The 23,954-nt window shown below is 38.1% G+C and overlaps 1 protein-coding gene across 4 annotated transcripts in view; it reads right to left on the minus strand.

Moving 5' to 3' along the window:
• ANO3 (anoctamin 3) overlaps positions 1-23,954 on the minus strand; it is a 476,116-nt gene that overhangs the window by 212,657 nt on the left and 239,505 nt on the right. For all 4 annotated transcript variants that reach the window (XM_074012595.1, XM_015434966.4, XM_074012596.1 and 1 more), the window contains 2 exons: positions 13,813-14,007; positions 12,098-12,169 (listed from right to left, as the gene is read on the minus strand). In XM_074012595.1, the coding sequence (XP_073868696.1) occupies positions 12,098-12,169; positions 13,813-14,007 (267 nt within the window). The remainder of the gene's footprint in view (positions 1-12,097; positions 12,170-13,812; positions 14,008-23,954) is intronic.

Genomic DNA, 23,954 nt, shown 5'->3' on the forward strand with positions numbered 1-23,954 from the left:
TTAAAGAACTCTGGATATGCAAGATCCTCTTTTACAAGTTGACATTAGAGTAGCAAACACAATTCTGCCTTCATACAACATTCAAGTAAGAGAAAAAAATTTAAAATAAGTAAAATATTAAGTAGGTCTTGTGGTCAGCGCATTTGAGAAAAATACTGTAGACAGGAAGGATGGAGGTGTGAAAGGAGTGGGGGGTGTCATTTTACTAAAGAACATAGTAATATTTGAGCAAAGATACAAAAAGTGAGGCAGTTAGACACACACGTAAACTAGAGGAGGAATGATCAACACAGAAAATCTTAAAATGCAAAATCTGGATTTGCATTGAACTGTTACAGAAGCCAGAAAGAAACTGAAATTTTGGAATTATATTATTGGAGCAGCTACCAAAACCCTACCATTGACTGCCAGTTTGTAAGGCATAGAGTGTTTAGTGTTTTTATTTCCTTTCCAATCCTTTCTCTTCCCTTTCCTTCCTTTTCCCCACGCGCGCTCTGGCTCGCAGGCTCGCTTGCTCTCTCCTTCTCTCTCTGTCCCTGTCTCTCTCTTTCTGTCTCTCCATCTTTTTCCCCATTGGTTATTAGAGAAGGAAGAAATCCTGGTTTGGTTAAACAGCAATCCGCAAATGGCATGTGCTGCTGGGGAGCAGGCACTGGCTTGTGGATCACAAGATGTCATTTCTCATTCTAAATCTGCCACTTCCTCAGCATGCAATTTCCTTTTCCTAAGTCTCTAAGGTTCCTCTAAACTCTAAAATTATTGAATTATGAATTTAATGCTTATAAAAGATAAAATGACAATTTACATTATTTTATTTTCCATGGAACACAAGAAATTAAACCTCTAGAAGTTCATTACTCATTTCCTGCTCCTATTCCACTCACAATTTAGTTTTCTAGGCAGAGAATTTTTTTTTTTTTTTTTTTTTTTTTTTTTTTTTTTTGAGATGCAGTCTCACTCTGTTGCCCAGGCTGGAGTGCAGTGGCGTGATCTTGGCTCACTGCAAGCTCTGCCTCCCAGGTTCACGCCATTCTCCTGCCTCATCCTCCCAAGTAGCTGGGACTACGGGCGCCTGCCACCACGCTCAGCTAATTTTTTATATTTTTAGTAGAGACAGGGTTTCACTGTGTTAGCCAGGATGGGCTCGATCTCCTGACCTCGTGATCCACCTGCCTCGTCCTCCCAAAGTGCTGGGATTACAGGAGTGATCCACCGTGCCCAGCCACTTTTTTTCTTTAATTCCTATAACTCATCTATTTCTGGAAAAGAAATACATAGCATCATCTTGCTGGAGGAAAGCTAACTCAATTTTGAACATTTGCCAAATACCACCATATTCGTTAAGTTTTTTCAGATTTTTTTTTTCCCTGCCCTACTGCGCTGACTGGAGCTAATCATTTTCTCTTCTAAATTCCTTCACATTTGTGTTTTCTTTTCTTTTTTTATGCCTGCCCTCCTTCCCCTTCTCTCTCTTTCTCTCTTGGTATATTAGCGAAGTTAGCATAGTATCTGGGTGAGAAAACTATCTGTACACCAAACCTCCATGACATGCAATTTACCCATTTAACAAACGTGCATATATACCTCTTAAACCTAAAAGCTGGAAAGAAAGAAAATTTTTCAATAAATGCATATTAACAAAATAAAAATAAGAAATACATAACTGAAGCACAAAAATTCAAGTAAATGAACTAAGAAAAATAATATTAGAGTAGGCAGATAACTTTAAATCATTGTCCCGATGAATGATATACAAACATATTGCTATGGCTTGGATATGGTTTGTTTGGTCCAGGTCTCATGTTGAAATTTGATCTCTATGTTGAAAGTGAAGACTGGTGGGAAATGTCTGGGTCGTGGAGGTGCATCCATCAATATGTTTTAAGAGCAAAACAGAGCACAACTGGAAATGCATTCTAAAATTATAATCTAAAAGAAATCTGTGTTAGCAGGAATGTTCCTCTAAGCCTATGAATAATAAAACGTAGAAACTATTGCCATCTTAAGAAACAAGTTTAATTCTAGTTACACAGGCTAAAACCCTAGGAGTAATCTTGACTCCTCATTTTCTCTTCTACCCTACATCAGATCTTTCACCAAATTCTGGTGACTTAGCATGAAGCATTACCTCTTTAGCACATATCACTCTTTAGCACATACCACTAACATGCAATGTGTTTTCACTTATTTGTCTTTGTTCATTATTTGTTCCCCTCACTAAGGTATTTTTTGTGAGCCTGGCCTTTACATATATACACGTGTGTGTGTACATTTTTCCCACTTTTGTTGTCTTGTTTATTGACTGCTTTCACCTTAACATCTAGAACAGGGTCTGGCACATAGTTGCCATTCAATAAATGTTTATTGAATGACTAACTGGAATTAAATGCCCAAATCCTGTCTAAACTGTCTTTAAATTACAGCTCAAAGTTGATCATTTATCAACATCTGATTATAGTTAAAGCCAAAACATCTCTCAAACAGAAGCTCATTTGGTTCTCCAAAACAATCTCCCTGTTTCCTCTTTTGCTCCTACCACATGGTAGCCAGGGTGACCCTTTTAAAAACCCAAGATATTTCACATTAAATCTCTGTTCAAACCTTCTAATAATTCTGCAGCCGCAAGTAAAACCATAGTCCATACAACAGCCCACTGGGCATATGCATCATCTAGCTCCTTACTATTGTGTCTGGAATTGGTTCCTTCTGGTGAGTTCTTGGTCTCGCTGACTTCAAGAATGAAGCCACGGACACTCGCGGTGAATGTTACAGTTCTTAAAGATGGTGTTTGTTTCAAAGTTAGTTCCTTCAGGTGTTCATGTCTCCAGAGTTTCTTCCTTCCAGTAGGTTTGTGGTCTCGCTTGACTTCAGGAGTGAAGCCGCAGACCTTCTCAGCGAGCGTTACGTCTCTTACAGGAGGCGCGTCTGGAGTTGCTTGTTCCTCCTGGTGGGTTCGTGTTCTCGCTGACCTCAGGAGCCAAGCCGCAGACCTTCCCAGTGAGTGTTACAGCTCATAAAGGTAGTGCGGACCCAAAGAGCAAGGAGCAGCAGCAGAATTTATTGTGAAGAGCCAAAGAACAAAGCTTTCACAGTGTGGAAGGGTACCCCAGCATGTTGCCAGTGGTGGCAAAGGTGGCCAGCTTTTCTTACCTTATTTGGCCCCGCCCATATCCTGCTGATTGGTCCATTTTACAGAGTGCTGATTGGTCCATTTTTACAGAGTGCTAATTGGTGTGTTTACAAACCTTTAGCTAGACACAGAGCGCTGACTGGTGTGTTTACAATCCTTTAGCTAGACAGAAAAGTTCTCCAAGTCCCCACCTGACCCAGAAGCCCAGCCAGTTTCACCCCTCACTATCATTCTGTATCCAGCTCATACAGCTCTACCTTCATACCCTCTGATCCAGCTGCACCAGGTTATTTGATGTAAAATATGTTCTCACTGAAGGGTTTTTGCACTTGCTTGTCTCTCTGCAGATAATGCTCAATCTCTGTTTTAGCCACGGTTCTGTTCACTAGTCACCCCATCAGAGAATCACTGTTTGATCATTATTTCTAAAATACAGTCTACATTGTTGTCTCTCTGCACACAATGCTTTATTTTTTTTTATTATTTTTATCAGCACCTGACATCAAATGACAAAACATTCATATAAAACATATATGCTATATATGTACATATACATCAGCATGTGGCATTGAATGTATACATTTATACATATAAATGTTATATCTACCTCCTCCTAACTATAAGTGCTATTAGTGCAGTGACTGTTTTGTTCATCACTATATCCTGATATTTAGTTCATTGTTAATTGCATTGTAATCTCGTAGCAATTGTTAACTAATAAATGAATGGTATGCTTGTATGTGGGAATATTTTGCATCCATTAAATTGCTTTGCAGACTGACAATGTACAGAAATGCTTAAACTATAATCTTAAGTTAAAAAGCTGTTTTAGGCTATTCTCACACATTTTACTTGAAATATAATTTTCCTTCTGAACGTAACTTTGTAAAACAATATAAATGTAAGGACAGTGAAAAACTGTAGTAGGAAGGAAATATAAAATGTGTTACCTATTTTAACTAGGTAGTGGTAGTCCTCTCTCCCTCGTAGATTTTTTTTTTCTTGCTAGGAGTTATTTGTATCATAACGGCAGAATTTAAAAAGCTTTTTAGAGTTAGTATTTGTGTCAGTCAACATCTGAGAGCAACAATGGAGAGAGCCATATTGCATTTTGGTTAATGAAGCTAATTATTCTTCCATCAGTGAGATCTTCTGAAACACAAATGAAACCTACTGTGTTTTGGTTTTTCTCAAGGGCATAGATCCTTATTTTTATGAAATTCTCCCCATGTGGTGATGAGACATTTATTGCACATATGCCCAGAACATCAATCAAATTTCAAATTAAAAAAATGTTTAAGCAATAGCACTAAATTACAATACCAAATATTATATCATATTTCCTCTTTGTAAGATGACTTTCTCCCACATTGTAACATTTCTGAAATCATAGCAGTAACCTATTTTTCCTAAAAGCTCTTATTAATTTGATGATGCTTCCTATAATTGATAGTGTCTTAAAATCTAAAAAGATCAAAGAATAAGTAAAACAGATTTTCACACACACCAAAAAACAAAGATAACAGCTTTCTGGAACAGGTGGTAACAGTTACAGTAAGTCTGATTATGACAAATAGAACTCTTGCTGTTCTCTAGTAGCAGAATAATAGGAAGCCATACATGCATAAAAAATGTAGTCTCAAAGCTCAATAAAATTGCTTCATGTGTTGAAGAACAAAGGCTGATATAGTGGCAAGGGAATCAATATTGGTTTCAACAAATTGAAGTTAAAATCTTGGTTTTATCATTTGTTAGCTGGGTGGCAGTGGGTCCGTTACAGTTTTTTAACCTTAGACTTTAGGATAATAAAATATTCCCATAAAATAGTTCCAAGGATTAAATGCAAGAATCTATGCACAGTTACTCAAACACACAAATATTTTTTTTCATCCTTTTGTTTGCTTTCAATACACAATTTTAGTATTGAGACAGCTATTTAAAAAATAAGTAATTTAGGGCTACCAAAAAAGTCATATCTTTCATTTTAAAGCCTAAGTAGACAGGAAACAACATAATTACCTTGAGTATGCCAGTTGAAAATTTAAAATTTAATCTATAAATCTGTTTTCTAATCATCAATTGTATGCTTTATGTTGAAAACTTATGCTGACTCAAGTGGGAATACATTGTCTTTTAAATTTTGTTTGCATATCAGCATCAGTTCAAAAACGTAAAGGAACTGACCAAGATAACATAGCAGACTATTATGATCACAACATAAACCTTAAGGCTATCTCTGGGAGTAAAAGTTTAATAGCTAAATTATTCCAGCTCAGTCATTCTTCTTTACTATAATGTCATTTTATTTTGTTACTCTCTTACATTGTATTGTTTCAGCATCTGAAAATAGATACTATCCTTCCTGGAGAATTTTCAGTGTGAGTAGATTATTAGTTGGCCTTCACTTACTTGCAACTGTACAAACTTTCTGTACCTTGCTAATAATGGCTTGCCCCAGGATGATCAGAATAGGTGATAATATGGGAGCACATGATAATAACGACCTAAGGTTATTTTCATAATTTATGTTTTATATGTCATCTCTGATAAATATTGTCTAATTTGAGTCTCACAACAGCTTTCACTACAATTATGCTCAATCTCTGTTTATAAGAAGAAATTAATATTGATATCTCCATTTCTCAAATCAGAAAACTCAGCAAAGATAGTGTGTACCCAAGTAGTAAGTGACAGTGTTGGTACCTGAAACTGGAGCTTTTGACCACCAACAAATTTCGTGATTTAAAAAATTATCCTACAGAAGCTTTCTGTGAAGAATAAATTCATGAATGGTCCATACATGGCTTGCTCTGTGGTTAGGACACAATAACAACAAAAACCCAGACTTATTAATTTTTGGGGTTCCTTTGTTGCCTACTTCTCCCTAGCCCTATTGTTCTAAAGTACTACCACTAGCCAGTAGCAGTGAGGGTGCTGGCAGAGCTGTGCTCAATGAACAACACAGAGAAGCAAAACCTGCAGATAAACTGCTTTCCATTGTATCAGTGTGCCAGTGTTTTCTGCTCACCATCTTTCCCTGTACTCTTCCAATCCTCACCCATCCACCCATGTCATTGAGTGGATAGCTTGTACCAAGCAATACGAGCAAGACAAACATAAATCACAGTTATTACCTAGTGAACACTCATCCAAAGTGCTATGAAATAAAGGAAGTAGCATCTAAATGACTATGCATTAGGGAGGACTTCAGCAAGACTGATGTTAGAAAGGCAATTCTACGGCTGGGCGCGGTGGCTCACTCCTGTTAAATAATGATTTTACTAATCATTTAACTAATGATTTAACCATTATCCCAGCACTTTGGGAGGCTGAGCTGGGCGGATTGCCTGAGGTCAGGAGTTCGAGACCAGCCTGCCCAACAAAGTAAAACCCCGTCTCTACTAAAAATACAAAAAATTAGCCGGATGTGGTGGTGGGCACCTGTAATCCCAGCTACTCGGGAGGCTGAGGCAGCAGAATCGCTTGAACCCGAGACAGAGGTTGCAGTGAGCCAAGATCATGCCACTGTACTACTGCAGCCTGGGGGACAAGAGCAAAATACTGTCTCAAAAAAAAAAAAAAAAAAAAGGTAATTCTACTACTTAAGAAGAGTTTTGTTTTAAGCCTTTAAATACTCTACATAAAGGTCCATCATCACAATTTAAATACAAAAGAGAATAATATTTAGATCAGGTCCTCGGTGAGAAAATTAACAAAGCACTAACTCATAACAAGTGAGAAAACTCACAGTGATAAATGACATCACAGAGAGCAAAAAAATGGGTGGATTCTACAGCAGACTCTCCAAAGAGGGGTGTGTGTGTGAGAGAGAGAGAGAGAGAGAGAGAGGGAGAGAGAGAATGCTCTTTCATCCATTTGTCTGTCCTAATCCTAAAAGTATTCTTTAAGCACCTACTATGGGTCAGGTACTATTCTTGATTCTGGTGCTAAAGGTGGCAGCAAGATTGACAGTTTCTGTCTTCTGGAAACACAAAATTGGGGTAAATAACCTAAATAAATAACTTTAGGTAATAAGTATTATGAAGAAAAATCCAAGATGAGGAGACAGAAAGTAAGTCTGATGTGAACCTGGCTTATTTCGGTGTAGAGCCCTAGGATAGCACATATTTATTGTGAACAAGGAACATAAGATGGTTGAGCTGTCTGCAGCTCGTAAGAAAAAGGAAGCATTAGGAAATGGCCTAGAGAGACCAGACCCAGATTCTGCAAGGTTTCTGAATACCAGAGTGAGTTTGAATTTTAAATGTAATAGGAAACCCTGGAGAGACAGGAGCACAGAAATGATGGGATTTAATCTTCCTTTTATTAAAGCTTTCTGTGACTCCTGCTTGTAAAATCATCTATAAGGAGGCAAGATTTTGAGCAGGGAGATCTGTTAGGAATTTATTGTACCAGTGTACCAAGAGAAGGCAGCAGATGGACCCAGGTGCAGCAGTGAATGTGGTGAGCAGTACTCAGATTCTGAATATATTTTGAAAATTGAGGCAAGAGGACCTTATGTGTTCGATAAACAATTGACAAGATTTACAGTGACTGTGAGACTGTCATAACTGAAAAATATGTTCCTTCAGTGTAATTCCTTCATTTCTGTAATCTTAAGTAGGTTAGGAATATTAGAAGAAAGTTATTTCTTATGCCATCTTCATATAAAATGCTACTAAGAAAAAATGAGAATTAGTGGATATTATCTATTGTTATAGAATGAAAGCAAAATCACCATGTACTCTTTGACCATAACTATTTAAAGAAATAAACCAATGAGTATTCCACTGAGCTAAACTATTATGTTTGTAGAAAGCAAATAAATGTTTCAAAACTCTAATATGACCCCATTCCTGAGGAAGTCATTTTATAACATTAGCAAAATGTTGATTTCATAACAAGATTAGACAGATGTGTGTTTGGGTTGGTTGGACTCAAATTATGCTGGTCTTAATGAGCCCTAAATATTTCATTTCTAAGTTACCTGAGTTTATAGCCATATGGGCATGGGAGGAATCAAGCAACAGGCACTTGTTAACGTGGATTACTGTGTCCTTGTCATTTTCCAGCATACTGAGAAGAAAAAAGTAGGCAATGGTAGTGGGGCTTCCAAGATTAATAAATAAAATTATTGCCACACTGGAATTTCAAATTCACTGCTACAAGGATCAGCACTTTCTAGAATAATTTTGTGAGTGTGTGGGGGAGTATGGAATGCTGCTCTGGCTTTGTGAGCTGCTTTATGAAAAGTAGAATTAAAGGCTATGAGATGTCAATAAAAAAAGAAGAGAACAAAAAGAATCAAAACTTTCTGACTCAATTAGCTTTTTAACTAATCATTACCCAAATATATTTTAACATGCAGCTTTATCTTCTCCTTGTACTTTCTGCCTGAAACTTATTAACATCTGACAGAACTAGTGTCTTTGGAAATCATTAACCACTTTTTACCTTAAGGCCTTTGTGTCTACTGTGGTGATTAAAAGAGAAGGCTAGGGATCAAGGCTTCCTGGGTTGAAATCTTAGTTCTCCATTGACTAGCTATGTGACATTTGGCAAATTATTTTATCCATTATGCCATAAAAGTCCCCCTGACCTTTTTTTTTTTTTTTTTTTTTTTTTTTTTTTTTTTTTTTTTTTTTGGCAGAATCCCGCTCTGTTGCCCAGGCTGGAGTGAAGGGGTGTGATCATAGCTCACTGTAGACTCCAACTCCTGGGCTCAAGTGATATTCCCATCTCAGCCTCCTGAGTAGGTGGGACTACAGTCAGGTACCACCATGCTTGGCTAATTATTTTCTTTTTGTAGAAACAGGGTCTCACCACTTTGCTGATGCTGGTCTTAAACCCCTGGGCTTAAGCAATCCTCCTACCTCAGCCTCTGAAGGCGCTGGTATTACAGGCGGGAGCCACCACACCCATCCTAAAATCACTTTTGGTGATCACAGAAATAGCTGTTTAGTGTAAATCTCTCTGGGCCCAGCAGAATTTAGTGTGAAAGATAAGTTTAGTGAGTGACTGAATAAAGCAATGAAAAATATTTGCTGAACCCCCATGATGTGTTAGGAGCTATGATGAAGTTATGCCTTTTTATTTACTTAAAATCCTACTAAGAATGGATCATTGATCCCAATTTACTAGTGAAATCACTAAAGCTCAGAGAGGTTAAGTAATATACTACAGTTACATAGCTAGTGGATATAAGAATAAAGATTTGACCAATGGCTGGCTGGAAAAATAACATTTCTTTCATGATGTATACCCATCCTGTTAGGGAGCCTTAGTAGAAATGTCCTTCTCTGAATCAACAGAGCCATTAATATTTTTTCCTTCATGGTTCTCATTTGGAATAATGAGAAATATCAATCCTCAGTAAAACACTGACCACATGCAGTTAAGTCTGCCTCAGCATTAATATTCTCATGGGGCCGCTCAAAGTGGTTAACTGTAAAAAGCCATTAATAAGATGCATTAGTCAGGAAATTCCCATGCAATAATTAGCCCAATACTCTGCACGCTAACGGCAAACTTAGCGAATGTAACTGCTTTGCATTTAAAAGAGAACATGTATTGCCAAAATGCTTACTCATGCTTTATTTAACTGTACTCTTGGTATATTTGACATTATTTTACTTGATTTCTTTTCGAAGATGATTAAAACACTCATATTAGGCCGGGTGTGGTGGTTCACGCCTGTAATCCCAGCATTTTGGGAGGCCAAGGTGGGTGGATTGCCTGAGGTTGGGACTTTGAGACCAGCCTGGCCAACATGGTAAAACCCTGTCTCTACTAAAAATACAAAAATTAGCTAGGTGTGGTGGTGCGCGCCTGTAGTCCCAGCTACTCAGGAGGCTGAGGCAGGAGAATCTCTTGAACCTGGCAGGCAGAGATTGCAGTGAGCTGAGATCACGCCACTGCAGTTCAGCCTGGGAGACAGAACAAGACTCTATCTCAAAAAAATAACAATAAAATAAAATAATAAAAAACACTCATAGATATGCACCTAACTCTAAAAGAGTATTTCCCAGCCAGGTGTTACATCCAGATGGATTCCTGAAATGCTTAGCGATACTACACAGTTAGCTGGAGACTGTACCTCACCTTCATTATAAAGGCAAACACCTCATCATTTGTATGTATTTTAACTGCAGAAGCTGTGATGTCTTTCTAACTTGAATAAATGACAGACTGATGCTGGGGGATACTAAAATAGTGAATATGAGATACAATGCCTGGAGAGAGATGAATACAGGTCAGCTGGAACAAATAACTGAGACACACAAAAGTGATGTGAAAAGAATCATAAAGTTAAGAGCATCTGATTATGTTAAGCATTCAGAGAAAGTGCTTTTTAATAGTTGGAATGGCAAGCTGTCAAAAATAAAATGCAAGGAATTACATGGAAGGTTTTTCAATACAGTGATTATTATACATTGGTTCTAATTTGGAGGACAGGTTAGTGAAGGGTGCTTTGCAAACTTTCCCACCTGTATGGGTATTTTGGACAAGAAAAACTTCAGGTTCGTTTTTTGTTCTTATTTTTTTTTAAATTAGAAAATAACAGATAATATAGGTTGAGCATCCCAAATCCAAAGTGCTCCAAAATCTGAAACTTTTTGAGTGTTGAAATGACACTCAATGGAAATGCTCACTGGAGCACTTCAGATTTCCGATTTTCAGATTTTGGGATGCTCAGCGAGTAAGTATATGATACAAATATTCTAAAATAAAAAAAAAATTGAAATCTGAAATACTTCTAGTCTCAAGAATTTTGGATAAAAATACTCAACTTGTAGTAATCTTCAGAATTAATTACTACAGGAAAGGCCTTTGTATTCTGAGTGAATTTTTTCTGATGAGATACTCTTTTTGATTCTGTATATGAAATGAACCTGCTGGTCACTGACTTTCTTTAATTAAAAAACTTAATAAGCCAGCACTGTTTCTGTGCCACACATAAAACAAAAATTATTATAAGAAACGTGACTAATTTGCAATCATTCAGAATGTGATTATAAATAGCAAAATTCATAGTTTTAAAAGTTATGAAGAGTGACTTAACAATGCCTGTAGAGAAAAGCCAAGTTACAGTTTTTAGGCCAGAAATTCTTTATCCTGGTTACACTAAATATTTACCGGGCAGGCTGTTAAAAGTATGTATACTAATTTCACTCCCCAGACCAATTAAAACTGATTTTCTGGAACTGTGATCCAGGAAGTATTAAAAAGCCCTCTGGTGATTTGAATGTGTAACCAGAGTTGAGAACTCCTTATGTAGGCACTGAGGCCTGGCCACTGATGTATCCGCTACTGAAAACTCAGGGCTTCGTTTCTTCAGGTTATGTATCAAGGCACTGAGGTTGCAAAGTAAGTGCTGGCACATTAGTATCACTTTTTTTTATTAATTCTGGCTTTATTTTATTTCTATTTAATTTATGAAAATGAAAACCCGATTCAAAAGAATTGTATATAGGCAAGCTACAGATTTGAATGTAAAGCTTGCTCAACTGAAGCAAATCTTATGTAACATCAAAAGGCAAAAAAGGAGATAGAGTAAACTTGTCACTGTTATAGGAAAAATAAATAAAATTTATAGTATCCTCTAATGATGGGTCGAGATAGAATCTCTGAGTGTTACTAACATTCTAAATTCTGAGTGTCAAAATTTTATAGATCTTGAAATAGTACTCTATATGTTCTTACTCATAAAAAATTGAAATTTTCAGAATAATGGCAAAAATTGTTATTTTTTATTATGAGATTGTTGCTCATCATAAATCCTCCTATATATTTGAATTCCAAACTATACATTTCTTAATTTCTTAACCACAGAATATTAAACCCACCCATTACGTTAAAAACCAAACATGAACTTTTTTCTTAAAAAAAAAAATGCTAGTTTTTTTTAGAACACAGTTTACCTTTGGAGAGAGGGATAGGAGTAGTAAATACTGAATATCAACTTACCCAAACAAAAATCGCTGAGGTCAGCAAAAGAACATCTCAGCACAGAGTCGTTTTTATTCTCCTCAGTGTTAACTGAAATAAAATAAGACACTTTGTAGTTTTGGGAAATAAAAGCATAACAGAAAAATAACCATGGTGATAGATGGACAAATGATGGCTAAACGTGAATTTTTTTAACTTAATGAGTTAAAATTAGTTATTTAAAATTTCTCTCTTTTTTTCCTTTTTTTTTTTTTTAGAGACGGAGTCTAGCTCTGTCACTCAGGCTGGAGTGCAATGGCACCATCTCGGCTCACTGCAACCTTCACCTCCCGGGTTGAAGTGATTCTCATGCCTCAGTCTCCTGAGGAGCTGCGACTATAGGCATGCATCATTATGCCTGGCTAACTTTTGTATTTTTAATAGAGACAGGGTTTCACCATCTTGGCCAGGCTGGTCTCGAACTCCTGGCCTCAAGTGATCTGCCCACTTTGGCCTCCCAAAGTGCTGGAATTACAGTCGTGAGCCATTGTGCCCGGCCTAAAATTTCACTTTCGATAAGGGAAAGAAACATCTATATTACGTTGTAATACCCTCATCTTCTTGAACAATTTGCCATTTTACATGCTGGACGTATTTGTAAGCTAACTACAATATGTAGTGATTTCACAACAGTATTGAAACAGTACTTTTGATATTTTTTAGTTATCCAGAAAAAGAAGTAACCATATGGAGTCATAAGGGAATGCATTCTTATAACAAAAAGCCACAAAAGGATTGAAAAATAAAAACACAGCTAGGTGCAGTGACTCATGCCTATAATCCCAGGATTTTGGGAGGCCAAGGTGGGTGGATCACAAGGTCAGGAGTTCGAGACCAGCCTGACAAACATAATGAAACCCAGTCTCTACTAAAAAATACAAAAATTAGCTGGGCATGGTGGCGTGTGCCTGTAATCCCAGTACTCAGGAGGCCGAGGCAGGAGAATCACTTGAACATGCATGGGAGGCAGACGTTGCAGTGAGCCGATATTGCACCACTGCACTCCAGTCTGGGTGAGAAAGCGTGACTCCATCTCAAAAAAAAGAAAAAGAAAAACACACCCTAACCACCGCACAACAGGGAGCATGGTTGTATTCAAATTCTTAACTCTTATTAAAAGGAGTTGTCTAAAGAGATAGTGTGTGTCTTAGTGGGCAAATGTGTGTAGGAGAGTGCCTAAGGGTAGCCACACCGTTTCTTTGTGTGGCACCTAGCTGGTATGTCTCTCAAATTCAGCCCTTGCACACCAGCCTTGGATTGCCAAAATCTTTATGCAACCAAATCTTCACTGCTTTATTGTCAGTTGTAAAGTCTTCAGCTTTTATTTTTAGAAAACCGAGTTTACTATTGCTGACATTTTCTATTTGAATACTGGTTATAAGTTCTCGCCAGGAATGTTACTCATCAACAAGAGGGATGCAAATAGTGGCCAAATGCACCAGTGATTCATGTAGCTGGGACTTCCACTGCGAACAAATATTAGGTCCAGACTCCATGGGATTGGCCACCTTCAAGGCAAGGAAGAGATAAAACACATCTGGCCAACAAATGGCATGGTGTGTTGGTCTCCTTTCTATGCCAGCCTCCTTCCTGAAGAGCTCTATAAAACTGGTCCAATGGAAAAAGGAAGGAAAGGACTATTTGGAAAACGTAGATTTTATAAATTGAACAAGAAAATAGGAATTGTTGCTCACCTTGCTCTGCTTTGTCAGTGGAGATCAAGGTTATAGATGTGGGAGCCTGAGATTCACTCTCTGTTGACTGGAAGAGGGAGGTAGACTGGCTCAAGCTCTTTGAGTAAGCGTAACTCTGGGCGAGGCAAGGCAGGGATCTCCGAGACGGTTTTAACGAAGTTTCTTTTGTTATCTCGCTCTTGCTTATATTCATACCTGCAAATCCAAAATGTTGAGTTTTAGCAATAAAAAAATCAATCAGTAGAGGTCAATAAAAAGTTTTAATTCGTGTGATACCTGTTTCAGGAATGAACTATTGAAAAGCATCACCTAGATATTAGAAATAATTGAGTTAGTTTTGTTTCTATTTTGTCAGGGAGTGTTTGAGATTTTCGTTAAATAGTTCTGAGACATAAATATCTGTTTCCTGTTTGAGCTTTCACCACTCTTTTAAAAGTTCTGTGAAAAAAGAAACTGATGTTTAAGTTCATTTGGGGAATTATGACAACAATTATTTGGATACTCTTTGAATAAAACTTACGATTTAGCCTTTCAAATAGCAAAATAAATAAAACCTAATACATAAACATTCAAATTACTAAATGGCGCCCTTCTTTCTACACCCTCCCCTCCCTTAAACACACACATAATATCGTAGCAGCGACTTAGAGGCTGGAAAGAGATAGCATAACACAGTATAAAAACTGGGCAGCAAGCAGGGATCAAGACACCAACCCTGTGCTTAGTGTTAGAATCACTTCCCTCATGTACGGTCTCATCTGCCAGAAGAAAGAATGCCCTTCAACCAAACTCGGCCTCCAAAAGCGGAAGTCCCGCTATACTGTGTGATCCAGGAAAGAATGGCTCCACTTCCCCATCTCTATTCCTCTTCATCCCGTAATGTCAATCCCAGGTCATTCCTCTCCCTTGGCACTCTAAACCCCAATGTCTCTGGACACTGTTATTTCTAACATTTCCCACCCAGAGTCTTTCACTATGTCCTTTGGGAACTCACATAAAACATCAGAAAATCCACTTAATATCCTCCTTAGATTTTTCTGTGGATCACCCATTTCCCTCCATAATTTCGTCCAAACCTGGCACTGCCCCATATCCCCCCAGTGACACTGCTTCTCTTGCAGCTGCCTTCAGTGGAGGCTCTTTTCTCTTCCACAACCTCATATCAACTTTACTTGAGGTGGAGTAGATATCCTTCTTGTACCTAATTGCCTGTCTCAGTCATTCTTCATGCTTCCTCTCTAAAAATCAGTATTCAAATTCCTGTCATTAAACTATTCTTCTAGTCTTCTTTATTACTGTCATTTTCCTTTAACACTTCCAGGTTATTTCCCATCATTTAAAAAGAAGTTAGCTTTTAATACTACTCTTTTGCTTATTTTCTGCTTAACACCCACTGTCATTCATATTATATATTTTGTTTTATTTCTGTATACCTCCCTAGAATGCAAGCTCTATAATGACACATGAGCCAAATAAAACATTTTCTTTACAAATTATCCAGTCTCAGGTAGTTTGTTATTACCTGAGACTGGATAATTTATAAAGAAATACATTATCAATGTGAAAACAGACTATGGTAAATTGTACAAAGCTGCTTGATCGTAAATAACTCCCTAAAAAGTTTCTTATTGACACCTGACTTGAGAAGTTGGCTATGCATGCTGTCTGCATAATGTGAATAAAACCATGAAACACCCCCCACCTAGTGTTGTGTTTGGACTTCACATTACATAAGGCAAAGGGACTTTTTATTGTGGAGTGCCTATTACATGTCAGGCTTTGTGGTTGGTGCCTTTATTTACTCACTTTGAGGATATTTATGTATTTTACATAAGCAAATTACATGAAATATTCTCATTTTAAAAGGTTTTAAATTATAGAAGTAAACAGATTTAAAAAGTAAAATTAGTTTTACCTGATTCTTAAATTCCAGTCTCTTCTCTAAATGAAATGAATGTTATCAGTTTATTGGTCTTTGTCTATGTATTCAAATATGTAACTATAAAAATAGTTTTCTTACAGAAATGAAATTATAGGCCGGGCGTGGTGGCACACACCTGTAATCTCAGCACTGTGGGAAGCCGAGGCGGGGGGATCACGAGGTCAGGAGATTGAGACCATCCTGGCTAACACGGTGAAACCCCGTCTCTACTAAAAAATACAAAAAACTAGCCGGGCGTGGTGGCGGGTGCCCGTGGTCCCAGCTACTCAGGAGGCTGAGGCAGGAGAATGGCGTGAACCCGGGAGGCGGAGCTTGCAGTGAGCCGAGATCGTGCCAGTGCACTCCAGCCTGGGCGACAGAGCGAGACTCCGTCTCAAAAAAAAAAAAAAAAAAAAAAAATTATAGTTTGTCACATTATATAATATGTCTTAGGTGTTTTTTCCATCTCAGTACATGCACATCTATCCCAGACTTTTTAATTTAAATATCTTTAAAAGCTTTGAGATACAACTCATATACCATAAAATTGACTCCTTTAAGTATACAATTTAGCTGTTTTTAGTATATGCAGAGTTGTGTAAACATCACTCTATGTGGCTTTAAAATGCTCCAAAAAGAAACATCATACCTATTAACAGCCAATTCCCATTCCCTCTTTAGCTCAGTCTCTGGAAACTACTAACCTAATTTCTTACCTCCATGCATTTGCCTATTTTCTTCCTCTGTATGGGTTGTCTTTGCATTTTCATGATTGTGTTCTTGGAAACACAAGCTTTTAATTTTGATGAAGGTCAATTTATCTATTTTTTTCTTTAGTTGTTTGTGCTTTAGGTGCTATATCTATGAAACCATTATCTAATTCAAGGTCATGAAGATTTACTCCTATGTTTTTCTCTAAGAGTTTTATACTTTTGCTCCCACATTTAGGTTATAATCCACTTGTAGCTAATTTTGTACATGGTATGGAGGTGGGCTGCAACTTTATTCTTTCCCATGTGGATATCCAGTTGTTCCTGTACAAGTTGTTGAAAATGCCATTGACTTCTCTTGGCACCCTTGTCTACAATCAATTATCCATAAATTTATGGGTTCATTTCTGAACTCTCAATTCTAACCCACCATTCTATATGTCTACTCCTATGCCAAAACCACAATGTCTTTAGTATTGTAGCTTTGTAGTAAGTTTTAAAATCAGAAAATGTGAGTTCTTTACTTTTGTTGTCTCTTTCCACGATTGCTTTGGCTATTCTTAGTCTTTTGTATTTCTATATAAATTTAAGGATCAACTTGTCAATTCATGCAAAAAAAGGTAGCTATGATGTTTTTTTTTGTTTGTTTGTTTTTTGTTTTGTTTTGTTTTTGAGATAGACTTTTGCTCTTGTTCCCCAGCCTGGAGTGCAGTGGCGCAATCTTGGCTCACTGCAATTTCTGCCCCTTGGGTTCAAGCCATTCTCCTGCCTCAGCCTCCTGAGTAGCTGGGATTATAGGTGCCTGCCACCATGCCCAGCTATTTTTTTTTTTTTTTGTATTTTTAGTAGAGACAGGGTTTCACCACGTTGGCCAGGCTGGTCTTGAACTCCTGACCTCAGGTGATCCACCTACTTCAGCTTCCCAAAGTGCTGGGATTACAGGCATGAGCCACTGAGCCTGGCCGCCAGCTGTGATTTTGATAGGGATTCCATTGAATCTATAATCACTTCGGCAGGAGTACTGCTGTCCACTAGGTGACCTGCAAATATTTTCTCTTAGTCTGTAGCCTATATTTTCATTCTCTTACTCGTGTCTTTCAAAAAAGCAGAAGTTCTTAATTTTGACAAAATCTATGCTGTGATTGTTTTATGGTTCATGCTTTTAGTCAGGTGTTTTAAACTTTTCTTTATATAAGTTTTGCATATTGGTTAGCTCCTGCTCTCTTTTAGCTATTGTAAATGCGTGTTTCTTTCCCATTGTACTGACAGTATAAATAGCCAGTTGGATTATTTTAAACAAGTGAGTAAAATACTGGTTTAGCACTGAGGTGTAAATATTTTTTTCAAGCTAAGAATGTACTACTCACTTTCTAGTTTTTTTTTTTTGTTGTTCAGTAGTGTGTTGATTTTTTTCAGTTTATATAATTTTATTCCTTAGCTATCTTATTATGTTGAGTTCCATTAATGGATTTTCTAAAGGTAAATCCTCTTTTCATTTCCAGAAAACAAAAACAGAACATACTTTGTCATGATTAATTGTTTTAAATATGTTAAATTCTAATTCTCAGTATTTTATTAAGCTTTTTGTAATAATACTTATACATGAGTTATGTGTGTGTATGTGTTTAAATCAGACTTATGCACATTCTCACTTATAAGTGGGAGCTAAGCACTGAGCATACATGAACACAAACATGGGAAGAAGAGACACTGCGGACTACTAGAGGGGTGGGATGTGGGTTGAAAAACTACCTATGGAGGGGCTGGCCAAGACAGCCAATTAGAAGCAGCTAGTGTGCCCCACACTCATGGAGAGAAATGGAAGGGGAAATAAACACAGCACCTATAACTGAAACACTCAGGTATACACATTGGGATTCATCAAGAAAACAAGTCGACCAATGGAGAATGGAGAAAATCAAGACAGGATGACTAACTGACTACCCACCCTCGAGTGACACAGAGCCAGGGGAGCCTCCCACTCTCAGGGAAGCAGTGAGTGAGTGCATGACCCCAGGGACCCACTCTTCTCTCACGGATCTTTGCAACCCTCAGGTTAGGAGATCCCCTTGTGAACCCACTCCAATAGGACCTTCATTCTGACAGGCAGAGCTATGTGGAGTCTCGGCAGAGCAGCCACTTGGGCACATGTGGAGCCCCAGGAGCTTTTGATACCTAGGCTTCCTGGAAAAACTGGCTGCAACTCCAGCAAAGTGGGAGATTAGACCCTTGTACATACCCCTAGGAAAGGAGCTGAGTCCATGGGGCTGAGCAGTGATTGGCTGCAGGCCCCTCTTTCACAGCACCTTGCAGGATAAGACCCACTGGCTTGGAACCCCAGCCTGCCACAGGTAGCAGTGTTACACCCCTCTGAGACGGAGCTCCCAGAGGGAGGGGTAGGCTGCCATCTTTGCTGTTTGGCAGACTTAGCTGTTGAAGCCTTCTGGCTCTGGGGAATCCAAGGTGACTAGGGACTGGAGCTGTCCCGTGGAATACTGCAGCAGTTCTACAAAGAAGCAACCAGACTTTTTCCACCACTGAGCAGAATCTCCTAATCGAGGTCTATAACCACCCCTGCCAGTGTTTTCCAGCCAGCAACTGTTCCAAAGCTCCCTGAGACAGAACTTCCAGAGAGAGGGGAGGACTGCCATCTTTGTTCTTTCACAGTCTTAGCCATTGTTACCTTTGAGCTTTGTAGAGTGCGAGGCAACAAGAAGCTGAAGTGGACGCCCAACCCAGCTCTATGAAAAAGTGGCCAGACTGCTTTTTTATGCAGGTCCCCAATCCTATTCCTCATCACTGGGTGGAAGCTCCTGACCAACATCCCCAACCACCCCTGCCAGTGTGTTGGGGCTGGCAGCAGGTCCATACCTCCCTAGGATGGAGCTGCCAGAGGGAGGGGCAGGCCACCATCTTTACTGTTTTGTAGCCTTCACTGTTAATACCTTCAGGTAATGGGAAATTGGAGATGATTAGAGACCAGAGCAGATCCCCAAACATATTGTAGCAGCCCTGTGGAAAAATGGCCAGACTGTTGGTTATGTGGGCCCCTGATCCATTATCTCCTCACTGGGTTCACCCCCTGCTGGGACTATCGAGCCAGTAGCAGCTTTGTAACTCCCTGGGACAAAGCTGCTGGCACGAGAGGCAGGTTACCATCTTTGCTGTCTCACAGCACTAGCCCTTGCTATCTCCACGTTGTGGAGAATCCACGGGAACAGTGACTGCTCTGGTCCCTTGGCACAGAGCACTCACCTAATGGAAAAGTGGTCAGACTGTTCTCAACGCAGGTCCCAGTCCTCACTTCTCACTGAGCAGGACTGCCTGACCTGCGACTTCAGTGCAACCTCCCTGCCCCCACCTGACCACCTCAATCAGAGGCAGCCTAGCAGTTAAAGGAACAACCACACACAGAGATGAGAAAGAACCAATGCAAGAACTCCAGCAACTTAAGGGGTCAGGGTGTTTTATGTCCTCCGGTCAAACTAGTTCTCCAACAAGGGTTGTTAACCAGGTTGAGTTGACTGAAATCAGAGAAATAGAATTTAGAATATGAACAAGAACAAAGATCATCAAGATTCAGGAGAATGGGAAAACCCAATCCAGGAAACTAAGAATCACAATAAAACGATACAGGAGTTGACAGGTGAAATAGCCAGTATAAAGAAGAACCTAAATGATCTGATAGAGCTGAAACACTACAATAATTTCACAATGCAGCAGCAAGTATTAACAGTAGAATAGACCAAGCTGAGAAAATGACGTCAGAACCTGAAGACTTAAATAAGTCAGACAAAAGTAAAGAACAAAGAATTAAAAAGAGTGAACAAAACCTCTGATAAATGTGGGATTATGTCAAGAGGCCAAATCTATGAATCACTGGCATCCCTAAAAGGGATGAGGAGAAAGCAAACAACTTGGAAACATATTTCAGGGTATAGTCCATGAAAATCTCCCCAACCTTGCTAGAGAGACCAATAGTCAAATGCAGGAAATACTGAGAACACCTGGAAGATTCTACACAAGATAATCTCCAAGAAACATAATCATCAGATTTTCCAAGGTTTAAATGAAAGAATGTTAAAGGCAGCTAGGGAGAAAAGGCAGGTCATCTGCAAAGGGAACTCCATCAGGCCAACAGTGAACCTTTCAGCAGAAACCATACAAGCCAGAAGAGATTGGAGCCTGTATTCACATTCTTAAAGAAAAAAAGAATCTTTAACCAAGAATTTCATATTCGGATCGAAAAAGACCAAGAAGGGCATTACATAATGGTAAAGAATTCAATTCAACAAGGCAATATCCTAAATATTTATGCACCCAAAATAGGAGTGCCCAGACTCATAAAGCAAGTTCTTAGAGACCTACAAAGAGACTTCAATTTCCATACAATAATAGTGGAGACTTTAATACTACACTGACAGTATTAAATCATCAAGGCAGAAAATTAACAAAGATATTCAGGACCTGAACTCAACACTGGACCAAATGGATCTGACAGATATTTACAGAAGTCTCCACCCCAAAACAACAGAATATACATTCCTCTCATCACTATATGGCACATACTTTAAAACTGACTACTCAACTGACCATATAACAACCCTCAGCAAATGTATAAGAACCAGAATGATACCAAACACACTCTTGGATCACAGCAAAATAAAAATCAAGACTTAAAAAATTGCTCAAAACCATTCAATTACATGAAAATTAAACAACCATTTTCCAGAGTGACTTTTAGGTAAGTGAAGGCAGATATCAAGAAGTTCTTTGAAAGTATTGAGAAAAAAGATACAACATATCAGAGTATCTTGGACACAGCTAAGGCAGTATTAGAAGGGAAATTTATAGCACTAAATGCCTACATCAATAAGTTAGAAAGATCCCAAATTAACAACCTAACATCACAACTAAAAGAACTAGAGAAGCAAGAGTAAACCAACCCCAAAAGTAGCAGACAAGAAATAAACAGAATCAGAGGTAAACTGAAGATCGAGACATACACCATTCAAAAGATCAATGAATCCAGGAGTTTGTTTTTTGAAAAAATTAATGATCTACATAGGCCAATAGCTAGAATAATAAAGAAGAAAAGAGACAAGATTCATATAAACACAGTTAGAAATGAGAAAGGAAATGTTGCACAGAAATACTGACTCCACAGGAATGCAGTAACCATCAGAGAGTACTAATGAACACCTCTAGGCACACAAACTATAAAACCTAGACACCCTCCCAAGACTGAATTAAGAAGAAATTGATTCCCTGAACAGACGTGCATCAACAGAACAACTGATTTCCTGAACAGACCAATACTACAAAATTGAATCAATAATAAATAACCTGACAACCAAGAAAAACCCAGAATCAGATGGATTCACAACCACATTCTACCAGATGGATAAAGAAGAACTGGTAGCATTCCTACTGAAACTATCCAAAAATTGAGGAGGAAGGATTCCTCTCCAACTCATTCTGTGAGGTCAGCATCATCCTGATACTACAATCTGGTAAAGGCATAACAAAAAAGATAAGACAACTTCAGGCCAATATCCTTGATGATCATTGATGCAAAAATCCTCAACAAAATCCATGCAAACTGAATGCAGCAGCACATCAGAAAGCTAATCTACCATGATTAAGTAGGCTTTATCCCTGGGATTCAAGGTTAGTTCAACTTGCAAATCAATAAATAAGACTCATCACATAAACAGAGCTAAAGACAAAAATCACATTTTTTTATTATGTCAATAGATGCAGAAAGGCTTTCAATAGAATTCAATATTCCTTCATGTTAAAAACTCTCAATAAACTAGGCAGTGAAGAAATATACTTCAAAATAATAGCCATCTATGACAAACCCACAGCCAACACCATACTGAATTGGCAAAAGCTGAAAGTATTCCCCCTTGAAAACAAGCACAAGACAAGGATGCCCTCCTCACCACTCCTACTCAACCCAGTATTGGAAGTCCTGGCCAAAAAAAATCAGGCAAGAGAAAGAAATAAAGGGAATTGAAACAGGAAAAGAGGAAGTCAAATTATCCCTATTTGCTGATGACATGATTCTATATGTAGGAAACTCCATAGTCTCAGCCCTAGAGCTGATAAACAATTTTAGTAAAGCTCCAGGATACAAAATCAACATACAAAACTCACTAGCATTCCCATACACTAACACCAGACAAGGAACACAATCCCTTTCACAATTGCCACATAAAAAATACCTAGGAATACAGCTAATCAGAGAGGTGAAAGATCTCTACATGGAGAATTACCAAACACTGTTCAAAATCAGAGACAACACAAATGCAAAAGCATTCCATGCTCAGGGATAGAAAGAATCATTGTCATTAAAATGGCCATACTTCACAAAGCAATTTAGAGACTCAGTGCTATTTCTATCAAACTACCAATGACATTCTTCATAGAATTAGAAAAAACAATTTTAAAATTCATACGGAACCAAAAAAAGAGCCCAAATAGCCAAGGCAACCCTAAGCAAAAAGAATAAAGCTGGAGGCATCATGATACCCGACTTCAAACTATACTTCAGGACTACAGTAACCAAAATAGCATGGTACCAGTACAAAAACAGACTTATGGACCAAAGGAACAGCATAGAGAACCTGAAATTAGGGCACAAACCTACAACCATCTGATCTTCAATAGCTGACAAAAAACACACAATGGGGAAACGACTCCCTATTCAATAAATGTTGCTGCGATAACTCGCTAGCCATAAGCAGAAAACTGAAACTGGACCCTTTCCTTATACCATAAACAAAAATCAACTCAAGATGGATTAAAAACTTAAACATAAAACTCAAAAGTGTAAAAACCCTGGAAGACAACCTTGCCAATACCATTATGTATAATGGTATTTGAACTGGCAAAGTTTTATGATGAAGATGCCAAAAGCAATCATACCGAAAGCAAAAAATTGGCAAATGGGATGTAATTAAACTTCTTCGCAGGGAAAGAAATGATCAAGGGAGTCAACAGACAACCTACATAATGGAAGAATATATTTACAAACTATGCATCTCACAGAGATCTAATATCCAGCATCTATAACGAACTTAAACTATTTTACAAGAAAAATTCAGACACCCCCATTAAAAAGTGGGCAAATGACATGAACAGACACTCTTCAAAAGAAGATATACATGTGGCCACCAATTATGTGAAAAAAAGCTCAAAACCACTGATCATTAGAGTAATGCAAATCAAAACCACAATGAGACACCATCTTACATCAGTCAGAATAGTTATTATTAAAAATGTCAAAAAATAACAGATGCTGGAAAGGTTGTGGAGCAAAACGAATACTTCTACACTGTTGGAGGAAGTGTAAATTAGTTCAACCCCTGTGAAAAGCAGTTTGGTGATTCCTCAAAGAGCTAAAAAAAAAGAATTATTCAAACCAGCAATGCCATTACTGGGTATATACCCAAAAGAATATAAATCATTTTACTATAAAGACACATGCATGTGAATGTTCTTTG

Source organism: Macaca fascicularis, chromosome 14, assembly GCF_037993035.2.
Source record: "Macaca fascicularis isolate 582-1 chromosome 14, T2T-MFA8v1.1".
In the NCBI taxonomy this organism is placed as follows: domain Eukaryota; kingdom Metazoa; phylum Chordata; class Mammalia; order Primates; family Cercopithecidae; genus Macaca; species Macaca fascicularis.